This window comes from Ursus arctos, unplaced genomic scaffold (genome assembly GCF_023065955.2).
Source record: "Ursus arctos isolate Adak ecotype North America unplaced genomic scaffold, UrsArc2.0 scaffold_16, whole genome shotgun sequence".
Taxonomy (NCBI): domain Eukaryota; kingdom Metazoa; phylum Chordata; class Mammalia; order Carnivora; family Ursidae; genus Ursus; species Ursus arctos.
Window position 1 is genome coordinate 26,992,274 of NW_026622830.1, and position 27,878 is coordinate 27,020,151.

Below are 27,878 nucleotides of genomic sequence, written 5' to 3' on the forward strand. Positions count from 1 at the left end.
GCAGCCAGGGCAGCTCAGGGCAGCTCTGGTTCCCCCAGGGCAGGGCCTGGGAGATGCTGCTAGTGGGACAAGAGGGAATGTGGGGCCTGGGCGTGGGGCCTGGCTCAGCCCCTGCACCGCCCACCATGGGCCCTGCCAGTCTGTAAGTGAGGCAGGGACATGGCTCGCAGGGTCCAGGTGCCCTAACCATGAAGCCCTAACTGTGCCCTTAAACATGCGGCCTGAGGCTTGTATGACTGGTGTCGCAGCCCCCCTGTAAAGGAGCCCAGCTGGCCAGGAGCTCCCAGGGGTGGGGACAGGCAGGTTCGCCCACTGGCTCCTATAGTCCTGGCTTCTCTTTGTGGCCATTAGAGGCTCCCCTTGAGGTTTCAGTGATGTCAGTTCAAGGTCAGGCTTGGGGCTCAAGCTGAGGTTTGGGGTGACGTTCAGTCTGAGGTGTGTGGAATCAGGGCTAGACAAAGCCGATGGGTCTCACGAGGTCATTTCAGCAGCGCTGGCCTCCCTAACTGTCTCCAAGTCCTCAGCTCGGGCTCTGCCTCTCTTCCCCTCCCCTGTGGGAGCCAGAATGGGGATCTTGTGACCTCTGGAGAATTCTCAAGTAGGGGACCAGGAAGCCCCGTGGGACCCATCGTTCAGATGCACTTTGAACATGTTCATGGCTCAAGCCCGGGGATGTCAAACACACACGTCTCTGGGTATTCCCAAGCTAGGCACACAAGGTGTGTTTTCCACGTGTCTGTGGATCTGTGGGTGGGGTCTGTGTGTCTACAGGTGCGAGCATTTGTGTGTTTGGAGTTTGTGCAGCAAGATCCTTGGCCAGTCCCGGCGTGTGCTCTGGCACCTGTCCCTGTGCCCGGATGACGTGTGTGTTACCTGGGAAGAACCTCTGCGTGTGTCTGGGTGTGTGTCTGTGCTCGTTCGCGTAGCTGTGCACTTGTGCGAGTCTGTGCACTCCGTAGGCCCAAGCACGTCCCCCCGAGGGGTGGTGAGCCCCTCCGCATGGGCATGTGTGTCCGTGCACCCCCCGGGTTCCCCTGCATGTGTCTGTGTAGATCCCGCGCCTGTACGCAGCTCTGGCTGTGTGGGCACCACTGGCGGGCACGCGCGGTGTCTGCGTGTGCCCATGCCTGTCCGTGTCTCTTCTCCTCCCTCCCTGTGGGCCTCTTGCTCTCGCAGGCTAATGTGCGTGCTTTAGCCAGGCTCCAGAAGGCCCCCACGATTGTGTCTGACACATAGGAGTGCCCCTCCTGCCCCTGACGCCCAGGCCCCAGGGCTGACTGGGCTTCCCTGTGGGGACTCTCCCCATCTCACCGGCCGGCCCACTTTATGGCGGGGGCACCGGGGCCAGCGTCTGTTCTGTCGCCCTCTCCTTGGCCCTTCTCTGGTAGGTTCCAGGCCTGTGTCTTCCAGGATCTCCACCCTCAGGCTCCCGAGCTTTTCCTGAACGAGCAGGGATTCTTCCTTATGATCTTGATAGAGACTTGCTCGGGTTTGGGGCATCTGTGGCCAGCGGGATGTAACTCTCTGTCTGCCTTTTTTCCAAACATCCCCTCTGCTTGGGATGCCCTTCCTATTCTCTCTTTGTCTGGAGGATGCCTACCCTTTATAGGCCTTACCTCCTCCAGGGAGTCCTCCCTGTTTGCATGAGCATCTCTATGCCCCTGCGCTTTTCCCATAGGCAGCTACTGTCTTCCCAGGAGTGTGGGATTGCCTGTGCGCATGCTCACCCCCAGACACACAGGACACCCTGGACTGTGAACCAGACACTGGGGATAGGAATAGCAGTGAACTCACACAGAGCAGGCCCACCAAGCGTGTGAAGGGCTGCCTTGGGGACAGCAATTACCATGTTATTTGCTGAGCATTTACTAAGTGCCAGGTACTGTGTTAATGCTCTATGTGCAGTATCTCATTTGAGCTTCGTAACACGGTGAATAAGGTAGGTGCACCCAAGGCACCCATTTTACAGATGAGAAGGCGGAGGCACTTCTTCAGGGTCCCTCAGGGAGATAGGGATGGAGTCAGGACTTAAGCCTTAGCTTTGGTGCCTTAAATAGGAGTCAGCAGGGTGTTATGGTGACTCGCTGGTGAGCTTGAGGAGTAAAGAGGGCATCCAGCCAAGCCCTGGCTAGCCCAGACCCAAGACATGGTTCATTCAGCTCTGAACCTTGCAGTTTAAGGAAGACTATGATCAGATTGGGGTGGGTCCCGTAAGGAGGATGTCAGGACACCTTAGCTGGAGGATTGAGGGACATTTAATAAGAAGAGAGAGGGGTGGGGCACATCATTGAAAAGCTCCCCAAGATGGAATTAGACATGAAGTGTATAAGGACAGAGAGCCACTGGAGATTCTTTTGGAGGAAGTGACCTTCCTGTCAGTGGGGGTATTCCAGCCTGGCTGGATGATGACCGTGGCTGTGGAAGAGATTCTAGCATCATGGGAAGACCCAGATGGCACATGAGGTCCTTTGCAGACCTCTGAGTGTGAGTGTATGATTTCAATTCTGTCCTTTTCAAAGACAGCCAGGGCCCAGTCTTATCTCCAAGAACCTCGAGTTTCTCAGAGAGGCAACGTCATGTAGCGGAGACACCCTGAGTTTTGGTAGCTGACGGATTGGAGTTCAAATCCAAGCTCTACCTAACTTGTAAGTTTGGGCAGGGGACTTAAGCTCTGTGGCTGCTTCCACATCGCTGAAGTAGGTACAGCAGTGCTTACCTCAGAGTGTTGGAGGAGGATTAAATGGAGGAATATGCCGGGAACATAGTAGGTACTCAATAAATGCTCTTTTTAGAGACCTAAGAACCATGCCAAGGGAGGTGTGGGAGACCTTGATGATTTTACATGATACTCATATTTAAGCCCATCCTGCAGTTAAGAAGCAGGGGTACAGAGAAGCGAAAACCTTGACTTGCCCGAGTTCACAGGCGAGCTGGAACAGAGCCAGAATGAGCTCAGGTTCCCTGATTCCCTGCCAGGGACCTTTCCACCTCACCCCACAGCACAGGACAGCCTGGACTCCCTGCTCTGGGCCTCAGTAATATGGCTGACTCGGGGTGACTGACCTTAGAAGGCCCTTTCCTGCTCCTGGGCCGGCAGCGTCAGTGACATGCTCTCCACCCCACCCAGTGGCTAGGACGTGCTGAGTGTTAACCAGCCGCCTCCAGATCCCGTGACGTGTGCCCAAATGGGGGACAGATGGTAGACACAGGAGACGCCCAGGGACTGACCCCTGGTGCAGACTCTACAGCCACTAGCCCGGGACCCTGGCCCGCCCACCAGCCTGGGCCCCGAGCCCACCTGTACAGCTGCCCCTCGCTGCCCAGCTGGAAATGCTCATACTGGGCGTAGGCCTCGTTGCCCTCCCAGTCTTGCAGCTCCACGCGCAGAGAGTAGGCAGCCCTGCTGGTGAGCTGGTGCACGACCTCGTTGCCCAACCAGTGCTCCCCGGCCAGGTCACCGAAGCCCTGTGGAGAGTGAAGGGTAGGAGTGGGTGTCATGCTGGGATGGGAGGCTGCACCCCTGGCTGAGGAGTTGGGCTGGGCCAGGCTCCAACACCACTTAATCCAAAACCACTTTGCCTAATGATTAAGTCCATAAAGGACAGTGTAGGCAGGCCTAGGGATGGGAGTTCCCCACCTCCTGGGGCAAAGGGACGAAGACTTTTCTAAGTGTAAAGTTCTGTTAAAAATAATTGAAATCACATTTCTACGGAGTTTAAGAACAAGCAAAATGAATCTGTGGTCATAGAAGTCAGAATAGCAACTACCTTTGGGGGGAGTATGGACTGGGACACACAGAGGCACTGGGGGGCACAGGGAGGGCTTCTGTGGGGCCAGCAGTGTTGAATACCTAGCTTTGAATGATGATCACATGGGTGAATACCTATGTGAAAATCCACTGAATATCTTAGGCCTAAGACTTGTGTACTTAGCGGGTTGTCTGTAGAACCTCAATAAAAAATTAAAGATTTTAATCAGCTGCATAAATTGTACAGCAAACTTTGTTCAGTGACATGGCAGCTGCTGCAAGATTTCAGCAACATAGAAATGCAAAGCTGAGCACGTTAGGTGTCACCAGTGTCCCAGGGTGAGGAGAAACCAATGGCCTCAGCCAGAGCAACAATTCAGCACCAAGGACAGGGGCACCTAAGCCCCACTACCCATTTTAGCCACAGGCGCTGCTGATCAGCCTAATGATCAATATTCAGGGCTCTTGTGTATTTCTGCGTCTGAGTATCCTCTTTCTTTTTTTGCCATTTCAATAATTGTTTAAAACCCAACTGGCTCAAGAACACTCCTATCTTAATTTGGTATTTTTTTTTAAGTATTTATCAAATGAACAGTAAGCAGACACAACTAATGATATCATTGCATTTCCACGTATCTTTTTCTATTTCTTTTGCTTGTGGAAACTTTAAGAGCTTTTAAGTCAGCTTGCCAAAAATCTTTTATTCAAAATATAACTAACAGATTGGAAGATAATCCAGCATTACATCTCATCTTGTTAAACGCATGGGTCTTTGAGCCAGCAATTCCATGTTAAAGAATCTCTCCTGCAAATGTGATTAGATTAATGTGTGCAAAGACAAGGACATTCGTTTAAGCAACGCAGCCAGGGGTGGGCAGGGGAGATTATTTCCTCTGCTCCATTTTTTTGTATTCTTAAAAAAAGTTTAAGCAATATGTATATATAATCTTTCCATAAATAAAAAAATGAAGTTAAACTTGTATTCCTAGGATATGTGTCAGAACTTGCAAAAAGAAGGTTCGATTTCCGGTGATGGAGTCCCTGACAGTGAATGTGCCCTGGGAAAATCTGTTTGAAGGTGGTTGGTTTTAGTGGGTTGATTTTTTTCTGGGAAGGGTCGAGGGCAAACCGGTGCCCTCTCTATGATCCACCAGGTTTCAGGGCTGAAGAGCCGTTTCCTGGGGCAGCAGTGTTACCTGTTTGTAATCTCTCCAGTTCCTCTGGAAGTTCACACTGCCATTCTCCCGGCGCTGGATAAGAGTCCACCCGCCTCCATTGGCCTCCATGTCACAGAACACCTGGAAGGAATTGGGTGGTGGTGGGGGAGGGAATTGGAAGCCCCCGGAAGCTGTCAGAAGCAGGTCTGGGCCAGTCCAATTTTGAGTTGGCCGACATTTTTACAGAGCAACAAGTGAGCCTGGTGGTCAAGGGTGTCAGAAGTATCCAGGTTCATACTTCCCACTTACTGTCATCCTTTCTCTAAAGTCGTGGGCAAGTGGTGCCCCCTCAGAGCCTTCCTTTCCTCATTCATAAAATGCAAAGTATTAAAACCTTAACCTCTTTGTGCCTCAGTTTCTCACCTGCAAATTGGCTTGATGAGAGAACTATGTAAGCTGAGCCATCTAAAGAACAGAGCCTGGGCATACCAGGAACTCACTAAGTGGAGGCTTTTCCCTTGCTGTTATTGTGAGGTTGTGTAAGGATTAAAAGCCGAGAGATGTAACACTCTTGGCACACAGTGTAGACTCAGGAAATGTTATTACGTTCAGCAGACATGTTTTCTGAGCACCTCCTACATACAAAGCTCCATTCATGGCACGGGGATGCCAATCTGGATAAGACAGAAAGAGTCTTTCTCTCAAAGAGCTTGCCATCCATCATAATCTCCTCTTTCAGCCTAATCTTTGTTCACATATCATTTTTCCAGCCAGTTCAGTATATGTTCAGTGTTCAGTGAGGACACACTTGGTCCCTGGTCCCATACTAGATGACAGAGACAAATCAGAAATAAATCAACCCTCAGGGCTGGCTTGGTCTGGAAGGGGTATGATAGGGTAGGCAGACAATTGATTATGAACATTTGGGTAGCTACAAGGAGAGCTCCTAAGAAGGAGTCACTGGTCAACCCTGGGAGGCTTCTCAGAGGAGGTAGCATTAGAACAGGGCCTTGGCATGTGCCTGACAGGCAGGCAAGGGGAATGGCACCTCCAGTGGAGGAAGCAGCTCTGACAAGGTAAAGGCCAGCTCAGGGAGAGAAGACAGTGGCATTTGTTGTGGAACTAGCAGAGGGTGCAGGAAGGGAAACTGGGGTCCAGAGAGAAGGGACTTGCTCAAGGCAAGCAAGACTGAAGTAAAGCAGAGGTATGATCCCAGAACTTTGGCCTCCCAGAATTCCACCATAGCTGAATTGACTTAATTTCATGTAGGGTATTTACTTAAAAAGTCATGTCCTTTTAAAAACCTTAAATACTTAGATTAACTGTATTTTGAAAGGAAATCTTACCAGTATCATAAATTGAAAACTCTAACACTCGCTTTTATTCAGGTAATTATAAAAATAAATACAAAGAAAACGTGCAATTCTGGGTAGAAAGTGAGGGCCTGATGTCTGCGTCAATGGAGGAGTGGAGCAGGTATGTGTGAAGCGTTAAAGATGGTCTGGAGACAAACCGATACAGGAATACAAAGGAAATCGAACAGGGAATTAGGAGTTGTGAAGACTGGCTAGTTGTTCCCCATACTCTTTCACTTCTGGGACTGGCCCCCAAACCCTCCCTCCTGATAGCCACGCTCTCCCTTGACCCCTCATCTATCCGATAACGTGTTCTCAAAGCCCAGGGCATCCTTGGAAACCCTCACTGGAGATGGTGGGATCTCTATCAGCCGTGGTCCCTAATTTCCCACACGGAGCAGAGCCCAACACCTGCATTCAACCGGAGTATATGTTAATTAAAAACAAACTTCTTTTGGGGCGCCTGGGTGGCTCAGTCAGTTAAACATCTGCCTTTGGCTCAGGTCATGATCCCAGGGTCCTGGGATTGAGTCCTGCATCGGGCTCCCTGCTCAGTGGGGAGCCTGCTTCTCCCTCTCGCCTGCTGCTCCCCCTGCTTGTGGTCTCTATCTCTCTGACAAATAAATAAAATCTTCAAAAAAAAAAAAAAAGAAAGAAAGAAAGAAAGAAACTTCTCTGTGTTAAGCCCCTGGATTTTCAGGGTTGATTTGCTGAATCAGCTAGCATTACCTTACACAACACGGAACTGTTCTCTGCCATTCTAACTGAAAGCATCTCTGGAGAAGCTGCAGGAGAAGGATGCACCCCAACTCCGGGAACTTCCGCTTTACCCCCACATTCGGACCTCTGGTCACCCCACCTTCTCTGATATCTCAGATGTTGGATAAGGCCGGAAGCTGATGAGGGGTGGCCTGCCAGGGACGCCCTCGGTTCAACACCCTCAGATAGCTTCAGCCCCCAGGCGGTCCCCTAACCTTCCTGGGCTCCGTCATATTGGCCACATGGATGGTGTAGATGCCACTGACATTGGCCCCGAAGCGCTGGATCTCTGCACAGTCCTGGAACACCTGCTCAGCTGCCCTCACAGAGGCTGCGATGGGACAAAGCAAAAGCAATTGGAGGTAAGCGAAGGAGAGAGGGAGGGGGCCGGGTGCGCACTACTTCCTGCCGGCTTCTGGGCTGAGAGGTGCCGGGGACAGGAAGAGGTATCAGACCTGGGAAGGTTTCCTAGAGGAGGTGACTGTGAGCTGGGATCTGGATAAGGAGCAGGTGCCACCTAGGAGAAGGGGAAATTGTTCCAGGCAGAGGGAACAGCAAGTGCAAGGGCTCCAAGGTGGGAACAGTCCTGGTGTGTGCAGAGGACGGTGCAGTGAGGGGAAGTGGTGGAGGCCAGGGAAGGAAATGACCCACCACCCATGAGAGCAGAGCTGAGCGGCCAGAGAGAGGTCTGGCTGTCTGATGAACTTGACAGAAGTAGGTCAAAGCTGCCACGGGCAGGGTCACCAAGGAAGGAGCGATGAGGCTGAGTTTCCGCAGGGGCCAGGTCAGCCTTGCAGGCCAGGATGAGGAGCCCAGGCTGTGCCGAAGAGGAATGCTCTGGCCAAAGTGTGGAACAGGGACTGGAGGGGATGAGACTCAAAGCAAGAAGGCCAAGGATGAGGCTGCTAGAGTCTTCCAGGAGAGGTAGTTGGGGTCTGAACTCCAAGGAGGTCTTGCCCCCCTTTTATAGACCAGGAAACCAAGGCCCAGGAGTAAGGTAACTGACTCAAGGGCCCTTAGCTGGGGGCACGGGCAGAGCCTTCCTGCTCTCTAGGTCATCCGAGAGCCTTAGAGCCTTGGCCCAGACGCAGAACTCCACAGTGCCCTTCTCTGGTGACATGGGGCAAGAGGGACTGGGTGTTGGGGCAAAAGGTGCCTGAGGCAAGGTGCCCAACGCAGCCTTCTCCCCAGACTGGCGAGCAGACCCTGGGTCACAGCTGGAGCCTGGGCTAGCGGTGAGTCTGTGCGGAGAGGCCTTGGGCCGGGGCCTGCATCTGGGGCTGAGCTACAATACACCCACACATGGGACTCATTTAGGCGGCTTCCATGCCAGGGCTACGCACAAGCCAGTGATGGGTTCGGGTCATTCTGTATCTCATGGTTTGGAAGGTATCCACTTCTCCTGCCTGTGGCTTCCTTGGGGCCTCAAATCCCTTAACCCAGCAGGGCCTGCCCGACTTAGACAGAGCCGTGGTGCCATTCTCTGGCCCCGAATCACTGCCAGCCATAGTGCCTGGAACCCATCACTATTGCCTGATTCCCTGTGCCTTAAAGACTTCCCAGCCTCCTGCTATGGCGATCCAGCAGGAGTAGAAAGCCCTTCTTAGCTCTTTCTCTCACCCAGCCATTCTCCACTGCCCTGTTCCAATTGAGCTTCCTAAAACATAGTCCCACTGGGTGCAAAACCGTCGTGTGGCTCCTGGCTGTCCCCAGGTTCATGTGCTCTCTCCTCGGCACAGCCTTTCAGGCCTTCTGTGGCCTGGAAATTTCAAGAACACTGCTAGCACATAGTGACACATAGTAGGTATTCAAAAATAAGCATTTCCTCCTTCTTCCCTTAGAGACCCAGAGAAGGGCAGGTGGGTGTTTTTGCAAGACTACGCTGTCCACTGCTGCATCCCCAGCACCCGGCACTGGGCCTGGCACACAGTGGGTGCTCAATAAGGGTTTTGCTGACTGAGTGTTTGAAGCCAAAACCAGCAATGCCTTGGCCACCCCAAGTGGGCCCCACCAGAAGGAGTCAGTGAGAGTTGGGGAGAGGGACCCAGGCATTGTTCTCCCTTCTCAGAAGCTAGGACCAAAGATGCTTCCTCACTTCTGTTTGGCCCTCCTGGGCTTAGGGACAAGGGCGACAGGGTGAGAGAAGTCCTTGGGGAACGGTGAGTCTAACCTCTCCGTTCTATAGATAAGGAAACTGAGGCCAGAGGAGGGGTGGGGCAAGTCTGAGCAAGGGAGATGGAGCGTGTGGATCCTGGAACCCAAACTGTTCAGTCTGGGCTCGTGGCATCCTTATTAGCCTCACTTCCGTTAAACAGATGGGGAAACTTAGGCCAAGAGAGGGACGGGGCATGCCCAAGGTCACTCATGGAGTCAGGGGGTAGAGTCTGGATTGGTTCCTCCCGGGACTCTCATCCTCACCATTATTATTGATTGTTGTTGTTTCTGTTTTACAGGTGTTGGGAGAGGGGCCGGGCCGCCCCCCCCCCCCGCCCCCGCCGTCAGTGGCTTCCGAGGTGGGGGGTGGGAGCGAGCCGTGAGGGTAAGCGGGGTCTCCCTCCCCTCCCCTGCCCTCCTCCCGCACCGCCCCAGGCACCCCGCTCGCTCACCCGGCTCCTGGGCCACGACGCGCACCAGGCGCTGCACAGACTCCAGCAGCTCACGCTGCTGGCGCTGCAGGAGACTGGAGTTGCTGCTGGCAGCGCGCAGGCTGCGCTCGAGGCCCGCGAGGGCGCCGCTCTGACGGCCCAGCAGACGCCGCAGCCGCTCCTTCTCGCCTCGGAGGGAAGCCAGCTCCGCCTGCTGCTGCGTCTCCAGGGCCTGCACCCGCGTCTCCAGCGCGCTGCGGGGCGGGGGGCGCACGCGTCAGCCCGCTGTCCCCGTCGCGCAGCCACACTCGCGCGCTAGCCCCTGGGGCCCGGGGGGCACCCCGCGGAACAGATCCACGCCGAGGCTCAGAGAGGTAGAGCGTCCTGCCCGGGGTTGCACAGCTTGGGGGGGGGGGACGTGCCCACCGGTGGCAGAGAGTGAGGAGGGGAGGAGAGAGATACCCCGCTCTGGAGGAAGATGGATTGGGGTGCACAGAAGAAAGAGGTGCGGGTGGGAGGACTTGCTGGCAGCCAGGAAATCGTTACAAATCCCCAGTATGCCTGCCCTTTGACCTAGCAGTCCGCTCTCAGGAGATAACCTCCAGGGAGCAGGCTGAAGAGTGCCCCTTGGGAGACTGGTTATACTAGAGAAAAGCGAAACAGCTTAATGTCCAACAGCCAGAGCTGGCTGAGTCTGTTTTCTTTCCGTGTCCCTGGAAATGTTCTGGAACCACGAAGAGCAAGGAGGCAGAGCGCATTTGCACGGAATTGGAAGGATGCCCGGGACGTGGAGACAACTGCGCCGGCACCTCGGTGCCTCCAGTCCAGTCGCACGTGTGCGAAGACAAAACAAGAGAAAGAAAAAATGGAGCGGGAACCCGGTGAGCTGATAGGAAAGGCATGGAAAGACACGTGGAAGGACACGGCGCTGCCTGAACTCATAGAGAAAGTGAAGACAATTCCCTAAGTGGGGCTCCTCTTTCCCAGCGGGTCCCGGAGGAGGGAGACTGGGAGGGAGGAAGATGGAGGAGGCTGGAGGGAATCCGCTTTCCCTTTTGTTTTATAGGTCTCTGTTGTCTGGTGATATACTAAACACGGAGCATATTTGTCATAGAGTTTTTCTTTTCTTTCTTTCTTCTTTTTTTTTTTTTTTTTTGAAGAGTTTTAGAAAAAGCAAAAAGCTTTTGACTCAACTCTTCCACTTTGGCATTTTATCCTGGCTTGCTCCGGCGCGTGTGCAAGGAGGTATGGGGACATTGTTGGGGGCTTCGCATTGAACAGGAGTAAGAGACAGGAAACAACCTTAATACCCATTAATTGGGGGCTGGGGATATAAGTGTGGGCACAGCCATAGGGTGGAACACGCAGCAGTTAGAGAAAAGAGTGGGCAAGTGCATCGTGCAATTATGGAACAGTTTCCAGGATACTTGGAAAAAAGGGGGGCAGAAGAGCCGTCTGCTCCATTTGGGTTCAAGAAGGGCAAAAAGAGGCCTAGGCACACATATTTACATACTCATAGGAAACCCCCAAATGTCAGCTTATAGAATGTCTGCTGGGGGATAAGGATTTCTGTCTATGTGCTCACTTCTGTAACCCCGGTGTGTAGAACAGTGTCTCACATGTGGTTAAGAGCTCAAAAAACAATTATTGGTTGAATGAATGGAAGAGGACAAGAAGCTAGGAAGAGGGGTTACCTGTGCTGTGGGTGGGGCGTGGCTGAGGGATTGGATAGGAAAGAGACATTCTCTGATCTATGAGGTTATGCCGACCCATTCTCCAGACTAGAACGAGTCTAGTCAGGGCAGAAGGAATTTCCCCTGAGCCCCGAATTCTGCCGGAGGAAGAGAAAAAATTGGGGTACACTCTAGAATTCTAGAATTTTAGCTGTCTGCATGGGCCAAGTGCTTACTGAGGACATCCTCCGTCTTCACTGACTTCAAGGCACCTGGTGCCAATTCAGGCTGTCCCCGTCCCTGCCCTCCCCCAGCTTGGGGTGGGAACATAAGAATAAGAGGGTGGACAAACTATCATTAGCTGCCCGCAGATCAGAGGGAGCTGGGTGGACCCAACGGCCTTATCTTGACCCAGCACGTGAGCAACAATAACATCCCCCTCCCCCTGCCCCGTACACAGGCCCCTGGCTGCTTTGGTGTGTAGGCTTTGCCTCCTCCAGCACCCTGACCTTGACAGTTTTCCTCCACTCAGCTCGAAACCAAGATGAAATCAGCCTCAGATGTCCATTTCTCTGCCTTATCTGTACCCCATGACTCTTTTATTCTTTGTAATTTGCAGGGTGTTCCTCCCAAGGGTATTTGCTTACAAATGCTGAGACTCTCAGCCAGTGTAGACGAGAAGCTGGCAATGTGGTTGCTTCTGGGAGAGGGAATCAGTGGACAAGATCTGATTTACTTATTTACAAATAAGTAAATCAAATAAAAATTTACAGGGTGAATTGTACAGCATGTAAACTATAGCTCAATAAAGCTGTTAAAAATTTCTAAAACAAAGGAAGGAAGGAAGGAAGGAAGGAAGGAAGGAAGGAAGGAAGGAAGAAAGAAAGAAAGAAAGGAAGGAAGGAAGGAGGAAAGAAAAAAAAGAAAGAATGGAGAAAGAATCAGGGTGTCCCGAGACCCTGGGGAAATGTCTGTCTCCTGTCTCCACCTAGGGGTGCCTGTCTGGCCCCCAGCCCAGCCCCAGGGCCCACCTTCCCTCCCAGCTTGAGTCTGGGCTCCAGCCCTGGTTTCAGTCCTTACCCCCAGCTCTGCCTCCACCTGAGCCCCCCAAATGGTCCCTCCCTTCAGTCCTAATCTGGGGCCCCAGCTCTAGCCCCAGCCCCTGTCCCAGGCACTAGCCCAAATACGGCTTCCAACCCTGGCCCCAGCCCCAGCCCCAGCCCAGTCCTGGCTCTGGTGTCCCCCCTGGGTCCCACCCGACTTGGGTCCCAGGCTGGCCCTCGCCCCCAGCCCCGGCCGGTGCCAGGGTACCAGCGCCCACCTGTTGCGGCCCTGCAGCCTGTGGAGCTCATGGCCCTGCAGTAGCAGCTGCTTCTCCAGCTTGTTGGTGGACAGCGAAGTCTCCAGCAGCTGGATCTCCATGCGGGATGTCTGGTTCAGGACCTGTCCCAGCAAATAGGAAGGGGAAGGGGGCGACGCAGACCCTGCAGGAGCCCCGTCTGGCAGCCGCCCGCCTGCCCAGGGGCTCTGCCGTTCCAGCAATGTGCTGACCTATTTCCATCCTCCCAGCAGTTCGTTCCTATAGTCGTTCATTCCTTTATTCATTCCTTATTCACTCACTCAGTCACTCACAGCTCAGCTGAGTTTATGGTCTGCCTCCTGAATTTGCTCTTCCCGGTCACTGCACACAGCAGGCGCCACTTCGTGCCCCAGGAGGAGCCTGCCTTGACCAGCCCCTCCCGCTCCAATCCAATCTACCGGCAGGTCCTGTCAGATCCGGCTTCCAAATGGGCACCTGACCACTCTCCACTCTCCGCCACCGGCCCACCCTGGTCTTGGTCTCCGTCATCTCTTGCCCTGTGTCCTGTGCTACCCTCCTCACAGGGCTCCCTGCCCCCACCCTTGTCCCCTACAATCCTTCTTCTGCTGTGCCGTCCAAGGCAGCCTTTTAAAATGCGGCCCATCTGCTCAGAATCTCCCTGTGGTTCCCACTACACGCAGTGGAAAAGTTCCAGTCCTCATGATGGCCTACAACGCCCTGCGATGTCCTCTGTCCCCATGGCCTCTGTGAACCCTTGCCCACCCCTCTCCCCCTGGTCGCTCCGGCTGCACTGACCTCCTGGATGTTCCTGGAGCTTGCCCGCACGGTTCCGCTGCTGGGCCTTTGCACATGCTGTTCTCCCTGTTCCGGAAGGCCCTCCTGGTGAGCCTGGCTCTGATCCTACCTTCTCCACAGTGCCTTCCTGAACTCCCTGTCTAAACTTGCAAGCCATCCCTTCACCGCTCCTCGCGCACACTCCCTCCCTCCTGTCGCTGCCGTTTTCTCCTGAGACTCTCACCCTCTCACATATGTGGGTTATTTATCCTGTTCGTTCTCCTGGGGGTCATTAGAAAGGAAGATGCACAGGGTGGGGCACGTGTCTGTTTCATTTGCGGCTCTCAGCTAGAACCGGGCACCTCCCACCGTGCCTGGCACATAGTAGGACTTCGACAGACACCTGCCTATTTGTCGTTCGATCTTTTTGTCCATTCATGTACTCACCTTCCTGTTGATACGTTTGTTCCCTCCCTCCCCTTCTGCTGCTCCCACTGCCTCCTGTCTCAGAGCTGCTGGCCCCGTGAGGTTGAATGAATTCTCTATGAACCATCTTTCCCTGGAGCCCTCGGAACCCCCGAGTGCTGCTACCGCCTCTCATCCCAGTGCCCAGCCCAGACCCGGAGTCACCGGAGTCACAGAGGCAAAAGAACCTAGCCCAGGGCCCTCCCCCAGGGGCATGGCCTGGTGGTCCGAGTGTTTCGTGACAGGGTCGTCAGGGAAGGGCCCCAGGGTGCTACAGGCCCAGAGGAGGCCCAGACTTTACCCAGAGACAGAGGTCAAGGCAAGATGACCCAGGCTGTAAGCCAGCCCTGCTGGCCACAGCCTTCCCCTCCCCCCCCCCAACGCCACCTGCTTGGCCTCCGTACCTGAGCCTCCACGTCAGTCAGCTTGCGGGTCTGGGCGGTGGTCTGGTTCAGGAGGCTGGTGCCTAGCTCCAGCATGGTGGCTGTCTGGTTCTGGACCATGTGCTGTTGGACCTGTGCCAGCTCTGACCTCAAGTTCATCTGGATGTACCTTTCTAGCTGTGGGGAGACCGTGGGCTGGGGTCATGGGTAGGGGCTGGAGGAAGGTTCCTGTCCCTTCCTGTGTCTTCATGAAGGACATAGAGCAAAGAGCACAGGCCTCCCTGCCGGGCCAGGCCACCATTACCTCTCACCTGGACTATTCCAGTAGCTTCCTCCCTGGGTTCTTTGCCTCCATTCTTGTCCCATGCACAATGCATCCTCCACTCAGCAGCCCGAGGGATCTTGTTAAACCTAAGTCAAATCAAATTCCTCCTCTGCTAGAAAGAAACCGTCCCAGAATTCCTATCTTACAGGAAAAGGCAAAGTCTTCCCTCCATGACTTGGCCTTCTGCTCCCACTCTGATTTCCTCTCCCAGTCCTCTCCCACACTCTGCTCCAGATGCAATGGCCTCTGAGACAGCCCTCCAGCAAGGCAAGCACACACCTACCTCAGGGCCTTTGCACATACTGTTCCCTCTGCCTGGAAATTCCCTCCCTCCCACCCCCATCTACATGGCTCACTCCCTCATGTCATTTCAGGTGTCTTCCTACCACTTATCACTCCCCAAGTTTATATTACATATTTATCTGTCTATTGTCTGTTTTACCATTGGAATGTCAATTCCATGAAGCTAGAGACTGGGTCTTACCCCTTTATCTCTGTATCTAGCACAATGCTTAGCGCCCAGTAGGTACTCAATACATATGTGTTCAATGAATTGATGGAAAAGCAGGGAGCAGCAAGGGTCAGAGAAGAGCTCCTAGTGTCATGCCCATTACAAGAGTTTGCAGGTCTATTCACCCAGCTTGGACTTTTATTTTCTGCTCCCCTCCATCTGCTGGACAGTCTCCAAGGGTTCTCTCAGCTCAGATGTTCTGGGATCCCACGAGCTAACATTCATATCTTTGACAGTGCTGCTCTCTTTCCCAAGAGCAGTTGAAGCCAGTCTGGCATGAGACCAGGATCAAGTTGCAAAGGTGAACAGTGTGTTCTCAGGGCTCAGTGCCCGCAGGCAGAGAGCCGGTGCCCCTCGGCCAATCCCTCTCCATTCTGCACACATGCTGGCCTCTGGCCATCACCCCCACCCCCTGGCCCTGGCTCCTTCCCTTGCCCTCTTGCTCAGTCTTCCAGGAGGTCTGACAGACAGGGCAGCTCCCAGGGTCCCTGGGAAGACCGGCACTCCCCAGGGAGAGGTGATGACCTTGGCTGGGGGGCCAGGCTCTAGCTCTTTCCTCCTTGGTCTCTTCTCCCCTCTGACATCTTTTTTTTTTTCTTTTAAGATCTATTTATTTGAGAGAGAGAGAGAGAGAGCGCGCGCACAAGGGGGAGGGGCAGAGGCAAAGGGAGAGAGAATCTCAAGTGGACTCCACACTGAGTCTGAAGCCTGACATGGGGCTCGAGGCCGGGCTCCATCTCAGGGACCTGAGATCACGATCTGAGCGGAAACCAACAGTTGGATGTTTAATGGATTATGCCACCAGGGCACCCCTCCCCTCTTCTGTCTTAACAGTCTGCTCCCATCCCTTCCTCCCACCCCTGCTTTTCAAGGCCCGTGTTCCCTTGTAGTGCAACATCAGATCCTGGAGGGGGCGCATGTGAGCGGTGCCGGTACTGACTACCGCAGTGATTCTCAAAGTGTGTACCCCGCAGCAGTCACACCGGGGAGCTTGTTAAAAATGCAGATTTCTAGGTCCCACCCAGACCTACTGAATCAGAAATTCTGGGGTGGCGCCCAACCATCCCGGTGAATCTGATGGTTTCTCAAGTGTGAGAACTCCTGGGGGGGCGCAGTCACAAAAGGGACTGAGGACCAGGGGACAGGCTCATCGGAGCTTCTCAGGTCTTTGTCCTGTGGCCCCTTCCTTCCTCCCCTGCCCCATCAGCCCCCCGCACCGCTGTCCCCTGTAACAGACAAACATGCACCAGCCGCTTCCATCAAAAACAAATTCTTGACTCCGCAGTCCCCCCAGCTGTGCCTCTGATTTCCCTGGTCCCCTCAACAGCAAAACTTCTTCAAGTTGCCTCCAGTTTCTCACCTCCATCCTCACCCCCGCCTCTAAAAACATTACCAGTATTATTATGGTGTACTGAGCACATACAAACAAGCACAAGGAAGGATATAAGAAAGTCTGTGTATTTACCACGTTCAAGAAAAACGTATAACCCACACTGGAGCGCTTTTGGGCCGCTCAGTGGCTTGAGCATCTGACCTGACTCCTGGTTTCAGCTCAGGTCATGATCTCAGGATGGTGAGACGCCCCCCCCCCCCAACAATCAGTCTTTGCACTCAGCAGGGAGTCAGTCTGCTTCTCTCCCTATCCCTCTGCCCCTCCCCCTGCTCACTCTCTCAAATAAATAAATCCTTAAAAAATATATCTATATATACACACATACACACATAAATCTTGTGCTCCCTGGCCTGCCTCCCCAACCCTGAGGACCCCCTTCTCTCCTTAACTTGCCTGGTCATCATCTCCTAGACAAGGGAGGCCCAGGGACCCTTCCATGTCCTCTTACTGTCCCGCTCAGCAGCACGCAGGGCAGATGGCTACTCCCAAGTTCTGGAAGCACTTCCCAGATGCTCCTTCTCCTAGTTGTTCTCCTATCCATGGTCACCCCTCTCTGCCTCCTTCTTCACCAGGCTCCTACATGTCAGGGGGCTCTCGGCCCAGTTCTGGGCCCTTGTCTCTCTGTACGTTCTCTCCCTAGGTCAGGGGTCCATAGTGGGGACCACAGGGTCTGCAAAGAGAATTCAGGGCGTCCATGAACTTGGGTGAGAAAACACTCTTTGGTTCAATAACCTTTAAGTAAAGTTCGGCGTTTCCTTCAATTTTGAGTGGAGGCCGCAAACCATAGCGCCATTAGCTAATCCCGCGACTTCATCACCAGTAGAAATCACCACTATTTCCATACCACAGTGCAAATATTAGACTGTCTTTTTTTAAAAAGATTTTATTTATTTATTTGAGACAGAGTGTGTGAGCATGAGTGGTGGGGGGAGGGGCAGAGGGAGAGGAAGAAGCAGGCTCTCCACTGACAGGGAGCCCTACGCAGGGCTCAATCTCATGACTCTGAGATCATGACCAAAGCCAAAGTCAGACGCTTAACCAACTGAGTCACCCAGGCGCCCCTGTTGCAGCATCTTAAATACTGGTTTGGCGCATCAGGACCTCAGAATGATGGACGTTCTCCAACCCACCCTGCATAATGCTACCACTAGAGCAGACCTGATATTCGCTATTTTGGTTACAATGGCAACATCACTGGGTGTGCTTATGCTTTCATTTTACACATTTAAAAGTGTTTCTCTGAAAAGGGGTCTATTAGCTTCACCCAGGACCAGATGCCAAAGTGTTCAGGGCCCCAAATGCATCAGGAGCCCGGGTGCAGGGACTCCTGTTGGTCCTACGACTGTCATGTGCTGACTGCACGGCTCCGCCTCCCACCACACTTCTCCCCTCAAAGTGCCACCCACTCGCCATCTCCACGTGGGCTTCCAACAAGCATCTCAGGCAAAAATATCTAACGTGGAGCCCTTGGTTCTTCAGCTCCCACTGCCCTGTCTCTGCGTCCCTACCCGACTCCCCCTCCCTCCCCCCACCTTTCCCATGGCAAATGGCCCCAAACCCAGACCTTATCCTTGATGCTTCTTTTTCTCACCCGCTGCACTCAACCCTCTAGGGGGTTCTGGCCACTATGATCCCAATACAAGTTTTGGATCTGCTCCCTTCCCTGCACCCTGGGCCAGGCTACTGTCATCCCCATGGGTTGGCTTCAGGGGTGCTCCCCACCCGCCTCTGTCAGCTCCCTGGGATTGCTAACGTGTGGCTGCCGCGGCGCCCCAGAGGGATAGGGGAGGCAGAGCTATACTGAGGCTGCCCTTGCCCTCTCCGGCGAGTCACAGACTTCCCGGAGCCTGGTGCAAAATGCAGACTCCCAGGCCCAGAGCTTCGGCTCCGGGCAGACCAATAGCGAGTTCAGTCCTGAGACGAGACTTTCTCACACGTGTCCCCCGAGCCTCTCATTTGCAGGTGGACACCCTGAGGCCCAGAAGGCTTGCCCAAGGTCACCACCTAGTGGGCTAGATCCCCGACTCCCTGCCCAGGGACTTCTTCAGGGTAGCTTAGGGGTCATCTCAAGTGACAGGAGTTCCCTAAGTACATGCATTGGTCCCCCACTTGTCCTGTGGCTTCGAGTGGCTGGGTGGGGCCCAGGCCACCCACAGCTGGGGCCCATCACCCAATTTGCCACACCCGCCCACCAGCATGGGTCCTGGGGTGGGTAATTTGGGCCAGATGGGCCCATTTTGGCCATGCTGGGCTCTGGTGAGTAATGTTGGCCTGCGTGGTGGGGATTGGGTCTGGTCCAGACCCAACGCACCAAGGATGAATGATACAGAGTGAAGTAAGCCAAACTCGAAAGGCTACATGCTGTAGGATTTCATCGATGGAAAAGTCGGAATCCATTGTGTTGCCAGGGCCTGGGGTCCGGGGTTGGGGACTGACTGCAAAGGGTCATAGGAGAACTTTCTAGCATGTTGGCAAGGTTCTATATCATGACTGTCACAGCAGTTGCACGACTGTATACGTTTGTCACTACTCAGAGAACCATATGCTAGAAAGTTGCGCCTCACCGTGTGGACTACCCGTCAGTAAAGAACACACCCACCGAAACAAGGTTCTAGAAAATGTCCCGTATGAACGTATGTATCATGACGATAAATAGAGTTTCTCAAACAAACCCCTCACCCTCTGAGCGTCATTTATGTACCGCTCAGGAATCTCGTGAGCACCTGCGCTAGGCCCGGTGCTGGGGACAGGAAATCAGGAATGAACAAAATCGGCGAGTTTTCTGATTCCAGCGCACTTTCACGAAGTCATCGGTGAAATTCCAGTAGTGATGAATGCTGTGAAGGAGACGAGACAGGGCAGCGAGTGGGGTCAGGGGGAGTTAGGCCAGAGTGGCAGGGCACCCCTCACTGGAGGGGCCGCCTGTGCTGAGAGGCTTGCCAGCTGTGACAAAGTCAGGAGGAAGGGAATTCTAGACAAAGGGAAAGACGAATGCACAAGCCCTGAGGTGTGAGTGTGTCTGGCGTGTTTGAGAATCAGAAAGAAGGTCAATAACAGTGACTTGCCCTGCCTGTCTCTTCCTTGGACAATGGTGCACGAGGCTCCTATTTGGGAAAGCGTTTTGTCAACGACAGAGAAAAGCCAACGAGCAAAGAGTAGTTAGTGCTTTGTAGCTGATGAGCCTGGGTTTGAATCAAAGCTCTCAAACTAGGGGCTGTGTGACCTTGGGCAGGTCCCTCTACCTGTCTGGGCTTCTTCTCTAGCATGGAGGTCATCACGGCTCCTATCTCTGCGATGTCGGGAGGAGGAGGATTCCTGAGACGACCTGTGTAAAGGGTCTGGGGCTTATTACATAATCAGCACAAGACCAACCCCAGTATGGCTGTCATGAATGACCAGGCAACTGTTAAAAAGAAGGAGGTTGACCTTCATCGGAGGTTGATCTAAAAAGAGGTCCCAGTTATACTTTTGGGTGAGACCAGCAAGATGCAGAACATTTGCCGCAGTGGGCCCGCTCATCTCTAGCTGAACCGAGCCCTTCCCACGGCAAGGAATATGGGCCATAGACTGCTACCGTGGTCGTACCAACGCCCGTGACTGTCACCAGGAGACACCCCAGACATTCTCGTGTCTCACCACAGTGACTGCGGACTTTCAGGACATATTGTTTACACTCATTGTGAGGTCTCGGGCACTAGATCATTGGATTCTGTTATTTACTGTATTAGCCCAGGAGCAAGAGAGGATGCTATCACAACTGTTTAAGAAGTATTTAGATAATCTGTATCTCAAGGCAATGTGTTTCCTTTGTAAACCAATGCATTTAATTTTACATTTGAAAAAATCTTTCAGAGAGAGGGTCCAGAGCTTTGCCAGATGCCAGAGAGGCCCAGGGCACAGGGAAAGTTAAGACCTCTGCAGACCCTTCTCACCGATGCCCCCTCAGTGGAGCAACTCCCCCCCAGAGTGCAGGGGGACTGGCCTGCCTTTGCTTCTGGAGCCTCGGAGGGTGTCTGGCAATTCATAGGTGCTCCGTGGATGCTCGTTTGGTAGAATGAATGAATGTATTGGACACCTCTCCTCCTGGAAGAATCAGCTTTGAAATAAATATCACTGTGTGGCTCTGTCTCACGGCTTGTCACCTCCAGCTTTTGTGCAGGGAAGGCCAGCAGGGGAGAGCCCACCATCACGACCCCAGCTGGCCAGAGCTGCATTGGAGTGGGTGCCCGGGGTTCCCACAACATTTGTGGGACCCTTTGGGAGTCAAGGGCATCTCTGCACAGTGTCTAACCCCAAGTCACTGTGGGCACGATCTCATAGGAGGGTGCGGGACTGGTCCCCTGGGTGAGAAGAACACTGGAGGGGAATGAGGCCCAGCAGCAACCCCTCCAGAGGCCGGAAAGGCTTCTAGCATGAGATCTCTAGGCTCTGGGTATGAATCCCAACTTCTCCACTCACTGGCCATAGGACCTGAGTGGAGTGTTTCTGCTCCGAGTCTCAATTTCCTTATCTGTCAGATGGGGAACCAGGGGGAACCAAGAAACCCCCTTTTGGGATTAGTGTGAAGGATAAATGAGACACCTGGACAAAAAGCCAGAGGGTACCTGGCCCATAGCAGGTTCTCCTTGCATCACCCCTTAAGAGATTCTGGAATCTTCATCTTGCTTTAACTGTACTTATTTCCTGCAGGCCTGGAGACGGCCTCTGTTTATATCTAGCTTTGAGGCCTCCTGGCTGTGTGGTCTCTCACAGTCTCAGTTTCCCCAGCTGTAAAATGGGCACAGTAGTGGGGCCTACCACATGAGACTCGGAGGGGGGGATCAGTGAGACTGAGCCTGGCGCGTGCTGGGCGCACAGTGACTTTAGCTGTTGCTATTGTTGTCATCGTGGGGGCTCTGCTCACCTCCGCCTGCAGCACACCTGGGAAGGCTGGAGGCTCTGTCCTGGTAGAGAACATCTGTCCCAGCCTCTGGTCCTTCTGTCCTTTGCTGGTGGGACTTTGCCAGGAGTGAGAGTGGGGGCAGAAGTTGGGGGCCTTTGGGGGATGGCAGTTGTCCCAGTAACTCGTTATGGCACCCCAAGATTGCCAGTTGTGTTTGGCGCCTTAGAAATTGCCTCTCGTCCCCCTGCACGGAGGCTCTGCTATTGACCCCCATTTTATGGATGAGTAAATGACGGCTCGGAGTCACTTCCCTGAGGTCACCTGCCAAGCCGGCAGACCCTAGAGTCATACCCAGGTCTGCTGATTTTGGAAGCCAGAAGGTCAGATCTGGCGGGCACAGGAGGGTCAAGGCAGGAGCTAAGCAGGTGGAAGCCCTGTCCCCCTCACTGGGTGCAGGACCGGGGTGCAGCCCTCCAGCCAGGGAGCACAAAGCACGAGTGAGCCAGGCAAGCCCTGATGTTGGCTTCTGCCTGTTGCCTGAGTTTCTGGGTCCCCTGCTCAGATTTCTGCCTGAATCAGACCGAAAGAGAAACAGGGGTTTCCATGAGCTGGGGTGTCTATTAAGGTACAGAAAGGCCAGGGATTCTCCCCAAAACAACCCCCACGAAATTGCAGGGAGGCAGCCGGGAGCATGGTTTCTGGTCTCAGCTCCCCAGCTCTGAGCTACGGGACTTTGGTCAAATGATTTCATCTCTGAGCAAATGCCATCCTTCTCATGGCTCAGGCCCAAACTCTTCGAGCCCTTCTTCACTCCTCCTCCTGCAAGCCCACATCCAATCTGTGGTCCCTACTCTGGAATCATAGACAGAAGCTGACCACTGTTTCTACCCGCGCCCAGCCTCCATCATCTCTCTTTTTTTTTTTTAAGATTTTATTTATTTATTCGACAGAGATAGAGACAGCCAGCGAGAGAGGGAACACAAGCAGGAGGAGTGGGAGAGGAAGAAGCAGGCTCCCAGCAGAGGAACCTGATGTGGGGCTCGATCCCATAACGCCGGGACCACGCCCTGAGCCGAAGGCAGACGCTCAACCGCTGTGCCACCCAGGCACCCCAGCCTCCATCATCTCTTGTGCGGCTTCCCAGCCTCGCCACCCCATCGTGCTGTGCCCTCAGCCCCTGCTCATGCTCCCCAGACCCCAGTCCGTGCCTCACCCAGCAGCCAGAAAGAGCCCAGTGTATCTAAGCCAGGTCACAGCACCTTCTGCTCAAAAACCTGCCGTGGCTCCTGTGTTAATAGAGAAACCCAGGCTTCTTTGTAAATTCCTTTCCAGGAGAAAAAAAAGTCTGTGCTTTGGAAACAGGCAAAACGGCCCCAAAGAGCAGGGTTCAAACTGGGCTGCACTAGAGGTGGGGGTGGGGGGAAGTAGGGTGAAGCCAGCCAGGCTGAACCCAGGCCCCAGGGTGCAGGGTGGGAGAGATTAGAACCTGGCCTGATGATGTAGAGGAAAGCAGCCCCTCCACCCCCACCCAGAGACCCGAGCCCAGGCAGGAAGTATGGGAGGGACCACACAGCCAGCCCTATTTCCCATATGGGGAAACTGAGGCCCCAATCAGGAAAGCCCATTGTAGGAGGCTGCACATAGGAGCTAGTGGCCCAGTGTAGCCAGACATGTGAAAATCTGAAAGAACAGAACTTTGATAGCTGTGTGTGTATGTGTGTGTGTGTTTCAATTTAAATGTGTAGTTGTATAATTCTAATTTTTGTTTTGGAATAGGTGATATGAGCACATTGCTCAAAGTCCAAAGACTCAAAGGATGGGGAGTGCTAACGACTCTGCCAGCCCTGCCCTGGGTCCCCTCCCACAGGCCACTGAAGGATGCGCGGGGTTCCCTTCCAGGGACACTGGCTGCATGTGCTTGCAGCGAGCACGCTCACATCCCCCCCACTTCGGGCTCATAAAACGTCAGCTCCCCGTCTGCACCTGCTGCTTCCGCGTCTACAGTTAGGAGGCTGTCGCACGTCCATCCAGCAGACCCGCCTCACGGCTTCAACAGCTGTATGGTCCTCCATCTGTGGCCACCACTGTTTGCGCATCGGGTCCCCGACAACTGCAGTCATTTCCAGGCTTTTGCCATCATGCCAGGGCTGCTGGGAATATCCTTGCCCACACGTCACCTAGCTCTCCTGCAAGGCTGCATCAGGCAAAGTCCCTTGACGCAGGACTGCCGAGTTCAAGGGTGTGGACACTTGTGATATGAACAAACGGCCCTTGGCAGAGGTCATGTCTGCGGTTTCAGTGCTGGTTTTGGTGGAGGAGCCCTGGGGGCTGCAGCAGGGGGCACGGGAGCCCGAGAGTTGCCTAACCGAGTCTTCCCAACACACATCCATAGCCTCGAGCTCAGGAGCACTCCATCAGCCTCTTTCTGACTCTCGGGTCTCCCCACAAATATCACCTCCCCAAGACGTGTTCCCTGGCCACGCCATCAAAGGCAAACACGGAGCCCCTGCCCTCCTCCTTGTCCCACTGCGGCTGCCTGGTCTCTTCACAGCACTCCATGCATCTGAAATCACAGCAGTGATTTCCCAGCTGTCCATTTTTTCCCCGGAAGTATCCACCCCAGGCGCGCAGGGCTGCCATGGTCACGGCCACCATGGTCACGGCCACATCCTCCGTGCCTCAACCGGTCCCAGGCACATGAGAGGCACTTAGTAAATATTTGTTGAAAGAACGAATAGGTCGGTTTTACGTCAAGGGTGCATAATTGGCTACTGGAAAGAAGTCTGGACCTCCCCTCCGAGCCCCAGCTCCAGCTAGAGGCCTGGGAGAGGTGAGGCGAGGCCACAGAGGCCAGAAAGCCAGAAAGCGGAGAGACAACTGTAGAGGGGTGGCCAGGGCAGCCACTGTGCGCTACTGAACAGCCCAGCACAGGGAGGCCGGCAGCAAGGCAGGGAGCCAGACTGCACTGTCTTCAGGAGAAATGTTCTAGAAATGACCATGACACTCATTCATCTGGTCAACAAATTGGCTCAGATGTGTCGGGACCTGTGCGGGGTGCTGGGAAGAGCGCAGCGACCGGAGCAGGCCTCGCTCCTGCTTGCGGGGTGGGCCAGGCTCTGCCCAGCGGCCGGGACCTCCTCCGAAGGCAGGTCTCCGAAGCACTAGGTGTGTGTGGGCCTGGCCTCTGGCACCCGACAAATACAGCCCTGTTCGTCCTTGGCTCTCTCATCATCCCCATCTTGCAGGTGAGGAAAGGAAGCACGGAGAAGCGGAGCCTGTCGCCCATGTCACATGGCTTCTGAGGCTGGCTCGGAACGCAGGCCTTCAGGCTCCAGAGAGCGCACCCTTCACCACTGCCTGGGTGCCTTGAGGCAGCCAGACTCCGAGGACCCCACCTCCTGGTAGGCATGCCATGTCTCGTTGGTCCTTCCCTGGGCGGGGACCGGCCCCTTCGACTGTGACCCATGGTAGGAATGTCCGAGGGAGGCTTTCAGGGCTACGTCACTACGTTTTGGCTTCTGCTTTGCGCCCTCTTGGCTCTCTGGCTTGCGGGGACAGGCCACGGTGTCCCGAGGACCCTCAAGCAGCCCTGCAGAGTGGCCTGTCTGCAAAGGAATGGAGCCCCCCCCCCAACTGTGGGCCAGCACTGACCCACCAGCCCTGGGAGTGGGCTGCCCGGAGGCTGGTCCTCCAGCCCCAGGGGAGCCTCCAGAGGACCACAGCCCCGGCTGGCCCGTGAGCACAAGTGCATGACAAAGACTGGCCTTAGAGCTACCATCTCAAGCGGCTCCTGGCCTCGGAGATGGAGAGACGATCACTGTGCGTGGTTCTTTTGTGCCGCTACGTGTTGAGGGGAATGTGTCGTACCACAATAGGTAAGGAATGTGCGACTTCCGCGGTGGTCGCAGGGTCAGACCCTCTTGCTTCCAGACGCCACCCCCCTTGCTGGGCACACCGCACCCCTGCCCCACCGTCCCCACGACTCAGTTTCCTCATTTTTGCAACGAGGCTGACTTTGTGGCTCTGAGCCCAGTGGCCAAGGGTTGGCCCTTCCCCCTCTGCCCTGCCCCCCTCCCCCCCCCTCCCCTCTGGGCCCACACAGGCCCTGACCCTGCGGTTTTGAGCAGCCAGACCCAGCCCTCCTCCTGGCTGCGTTCCCCTCTGCGGCTCTTCTTCTGGGTCAGGGCTCCAAGAGCGCAGAGAGCGAGTGGGCAGGGGGCCAGGGGTGGAGCGTGTCAGGGAGCAGCGGGCTGCTGTGGAGGGAGGCGCAGTTCGGCTCGGCCCACAATTCCCGGCACAGGCCGGCCTTCTCCGAATTTCCCGCTGCAGCCCTGAGTCTAGCGGGAGCCCGGAGCTCCGAGTCAGGCACTGGTCCAGTCACAGCTTTGCCATTTCCTTTCTGTGCCAGGGATGGAGCTTCTCTGGGCCTCGGCGGCCTCGTCAGAAAATGGGGCTCATTGTTTCCGCTTGGCAGAGGGCCAGGGGAATAAAGGAAGCCAGTGCTGGACTCCGTGCCCCACGGGGGCTGGGCGTCTTCCATCCTGTTCGCTGGTGTCGCCCCCGGGCCTAGTGCAGTGCCTGGCACGTGGTAGGGGCTTACCAATATTTGTCGAATATTTGTGGCCGTCCTGCTCTCTGAGTCTCGCCTCGTATGAGGTGTGTGTATGTGTGTGTGTTGGGGGGGGGGTGTGGGTGTGTGTGTGGGTGGGGGGGTGTTTGGGTTGCCCAGTGTCTGTCCAAGTCAAAGAAGCCACAGGGAGAAGAGGAGGGGAGTGGGGAAGGGAGAGTAGGGGGAGGGGAGGCCGGGCCTGCATTTGCTCTCTGAACTTGGGGTGCGTCTCAGAAGATGGGAACAGGCTGCCAGGGCCTTTGGCTTCCTAAGGCTCTACTATCCCTCTGTGGTTGTCTGTGTCTCAACCTTGATCTTGGAAGTTTTGTCTAAAATGGGGCCCATTCGAGAAGTCCTCCTTATTCTCCGTTGTGCAGAGACTGAGAATTTAATGGAGAGAAAGTGAAGAAGCACATTTCTCGTAACTGTTCACGTCGCTTCCGTCTGAGAGCCAGCCCTTACACAGAATGGGGTGGTGTGTCCATTTTGCTTGGCAAATGTGTATTTGGCACATATTGTGTGCTGGGCTCTGTTCTAGCCACTGTGCTTATTAAATCTTTGTTGCCACTCTCTGTGGTGGGAGCTATTATCAGCCCATTTTACAGACGAGGCACGGTATAGTTGAGCAACGTGTCAGAGGCCAGGCAGCTTGTCATGGGCAAACCCGGGCTGTCTGGGAACAGACCGACCAGACCACACTTCTGCAAAGTCTCCTTGACTAAAGTGATCTCTTGGCAGCACGCTCACCTGCCTCCCGACCCAGCTCTACCTTGGGGGACAGAGCCAAGCAGGTTCTAGACCGAGGGAGGCCTTGCTGGGGTACCTCGCCATGTGGCACCAGGCTTTCCTGCCAGCACAACTCCGCTGTGTAACTGTTCTTGTCTGGCTCCCAGCAGCCTGGAGGAAAAGGGTGATTGTTCCCCACTCGACAAAGGAATAAACAGAGGCCTGGAGAGCCCGGCATTGCCCACAGCTGGTAAGTGAGGATTTGAACCCAATGGCTGAGCTCTTGCCATTCACCCATCTTGGATCTTTGCTGTCTGAGGCTGACCCTGAAAACAGGGTGACAGAGGTGGGATCAGGAGTAGGCAAGAAGGGGAGGAGCAGGCCCAGATGTCCAGAGCCACTGCCCATTGTAGAGCAACCCTCACTGGATGCTGGGCAGAAAAGTGGTTCCATCAGTTCCCAGCACGCAAGATCCCTGAGAGCAGGGTCAGGCCCAGGAGGACTGGTTTGGTCCCTAATGAGCTCTCCAGTCTCAGCTCGAGCACACTTTTCCTGGCTCTCTATGCTTCAGCCACAAAGAATGCTTTTCACTTCCTCCAAATCACCTTGTTCATTCTACCCCAGGGACTTTGCACTTGCTATTCCCTGTGCCTGGAATGCTTTTCGTTTCCCTTCCTTGCCTGAGAACAGCCAATGTACCTTTTAGAGCTCAGCTCTGTCCTTCCTCCTGGTGCCCTTCCTCCATCAAGGTTGGGTCCCCCCGTGATCTACCCTTAGAACAGTTGAGGCCTTCCTCACAGCGTGTATCATGGTTGATCATTACACATGAGAAATTACTAGGTTGGTGTCTCTCCCCCGCTCCCAGAGGGGAGGGATTGAGCCTCCTTTGCTTACCACGGAATCCTCATCCCCGCACAATGCCTAGCGCTGCAAGCTCTCAATAAACATCGGTGGAAGGGGCGATTGGGTGGATGGAGAAACAACATTTCACCTGTGCACGTGTGCATGCGTGCCTGCGTGCAACCTCGGAACTTCAGAACTGTAAGCACGCATTAGCTTGGCACGAGGTTCATGACCGGCAGTGTGTCGTGTTGCTACAGGGAGGAGCCACATGATGCCCTCAGCTGGGTGTCAGGAGCCCTGAATTCTGATCCAACCCCTGCCACTGACTTCGGGGTGAATATATATAATTGAGTCACTCCCCATGCCCAG

General features: G+C 54.6%; 1 protein-coding gene across 5 annotated transcripts in view; it reads right to left on the bottom strand.

The window, feature by feature from the left end:
- The window catches only part of ANGPT4 (angiopoietin 4), a 42,216-nt gene that overhangs the window by 4,150 nt on the left and 10,188 nt on the right, over positions 1–27,878 (bottom strand). For 2 of the 5 annotated variants that reach the window (XM_026503195.4, XM_044385747.3), the window contains exons 2-8: positions 14,242–14,397; positions 13,394–13,459; positions 12,599–12,720; positions 9,626–9,858; positions 7,235–7,350; positions 4,945–5,046; positions 3,299–3,465 (exon numbers count right to left, since the gene is read on the bottom strand). In XM_026503195.4, the coding sequence (XP_026358980.1) occupies positions 3,299–3,465; positions 4,945–5,046; positions 7,235–7,350; positions 9,626–9,858; positions 12,599–12,720; positions 13,394–13,459; positions 14,242–14,397 (962 nt within the window). The remainder of the gene's footprint in view (positions 1–3,298; positions 3,466–4,944; positions 5,047–7,234; positions 7,351–9,625; positions 9,859–12,598; positions 12,721–13,393; positions 13,460–14,241; positions 14,398–27,878) is intronic. The other 3 variants (XM_026503196.4, XM_048222333.2, XM_057312613.1) reach the window with 2 other exon arrangements.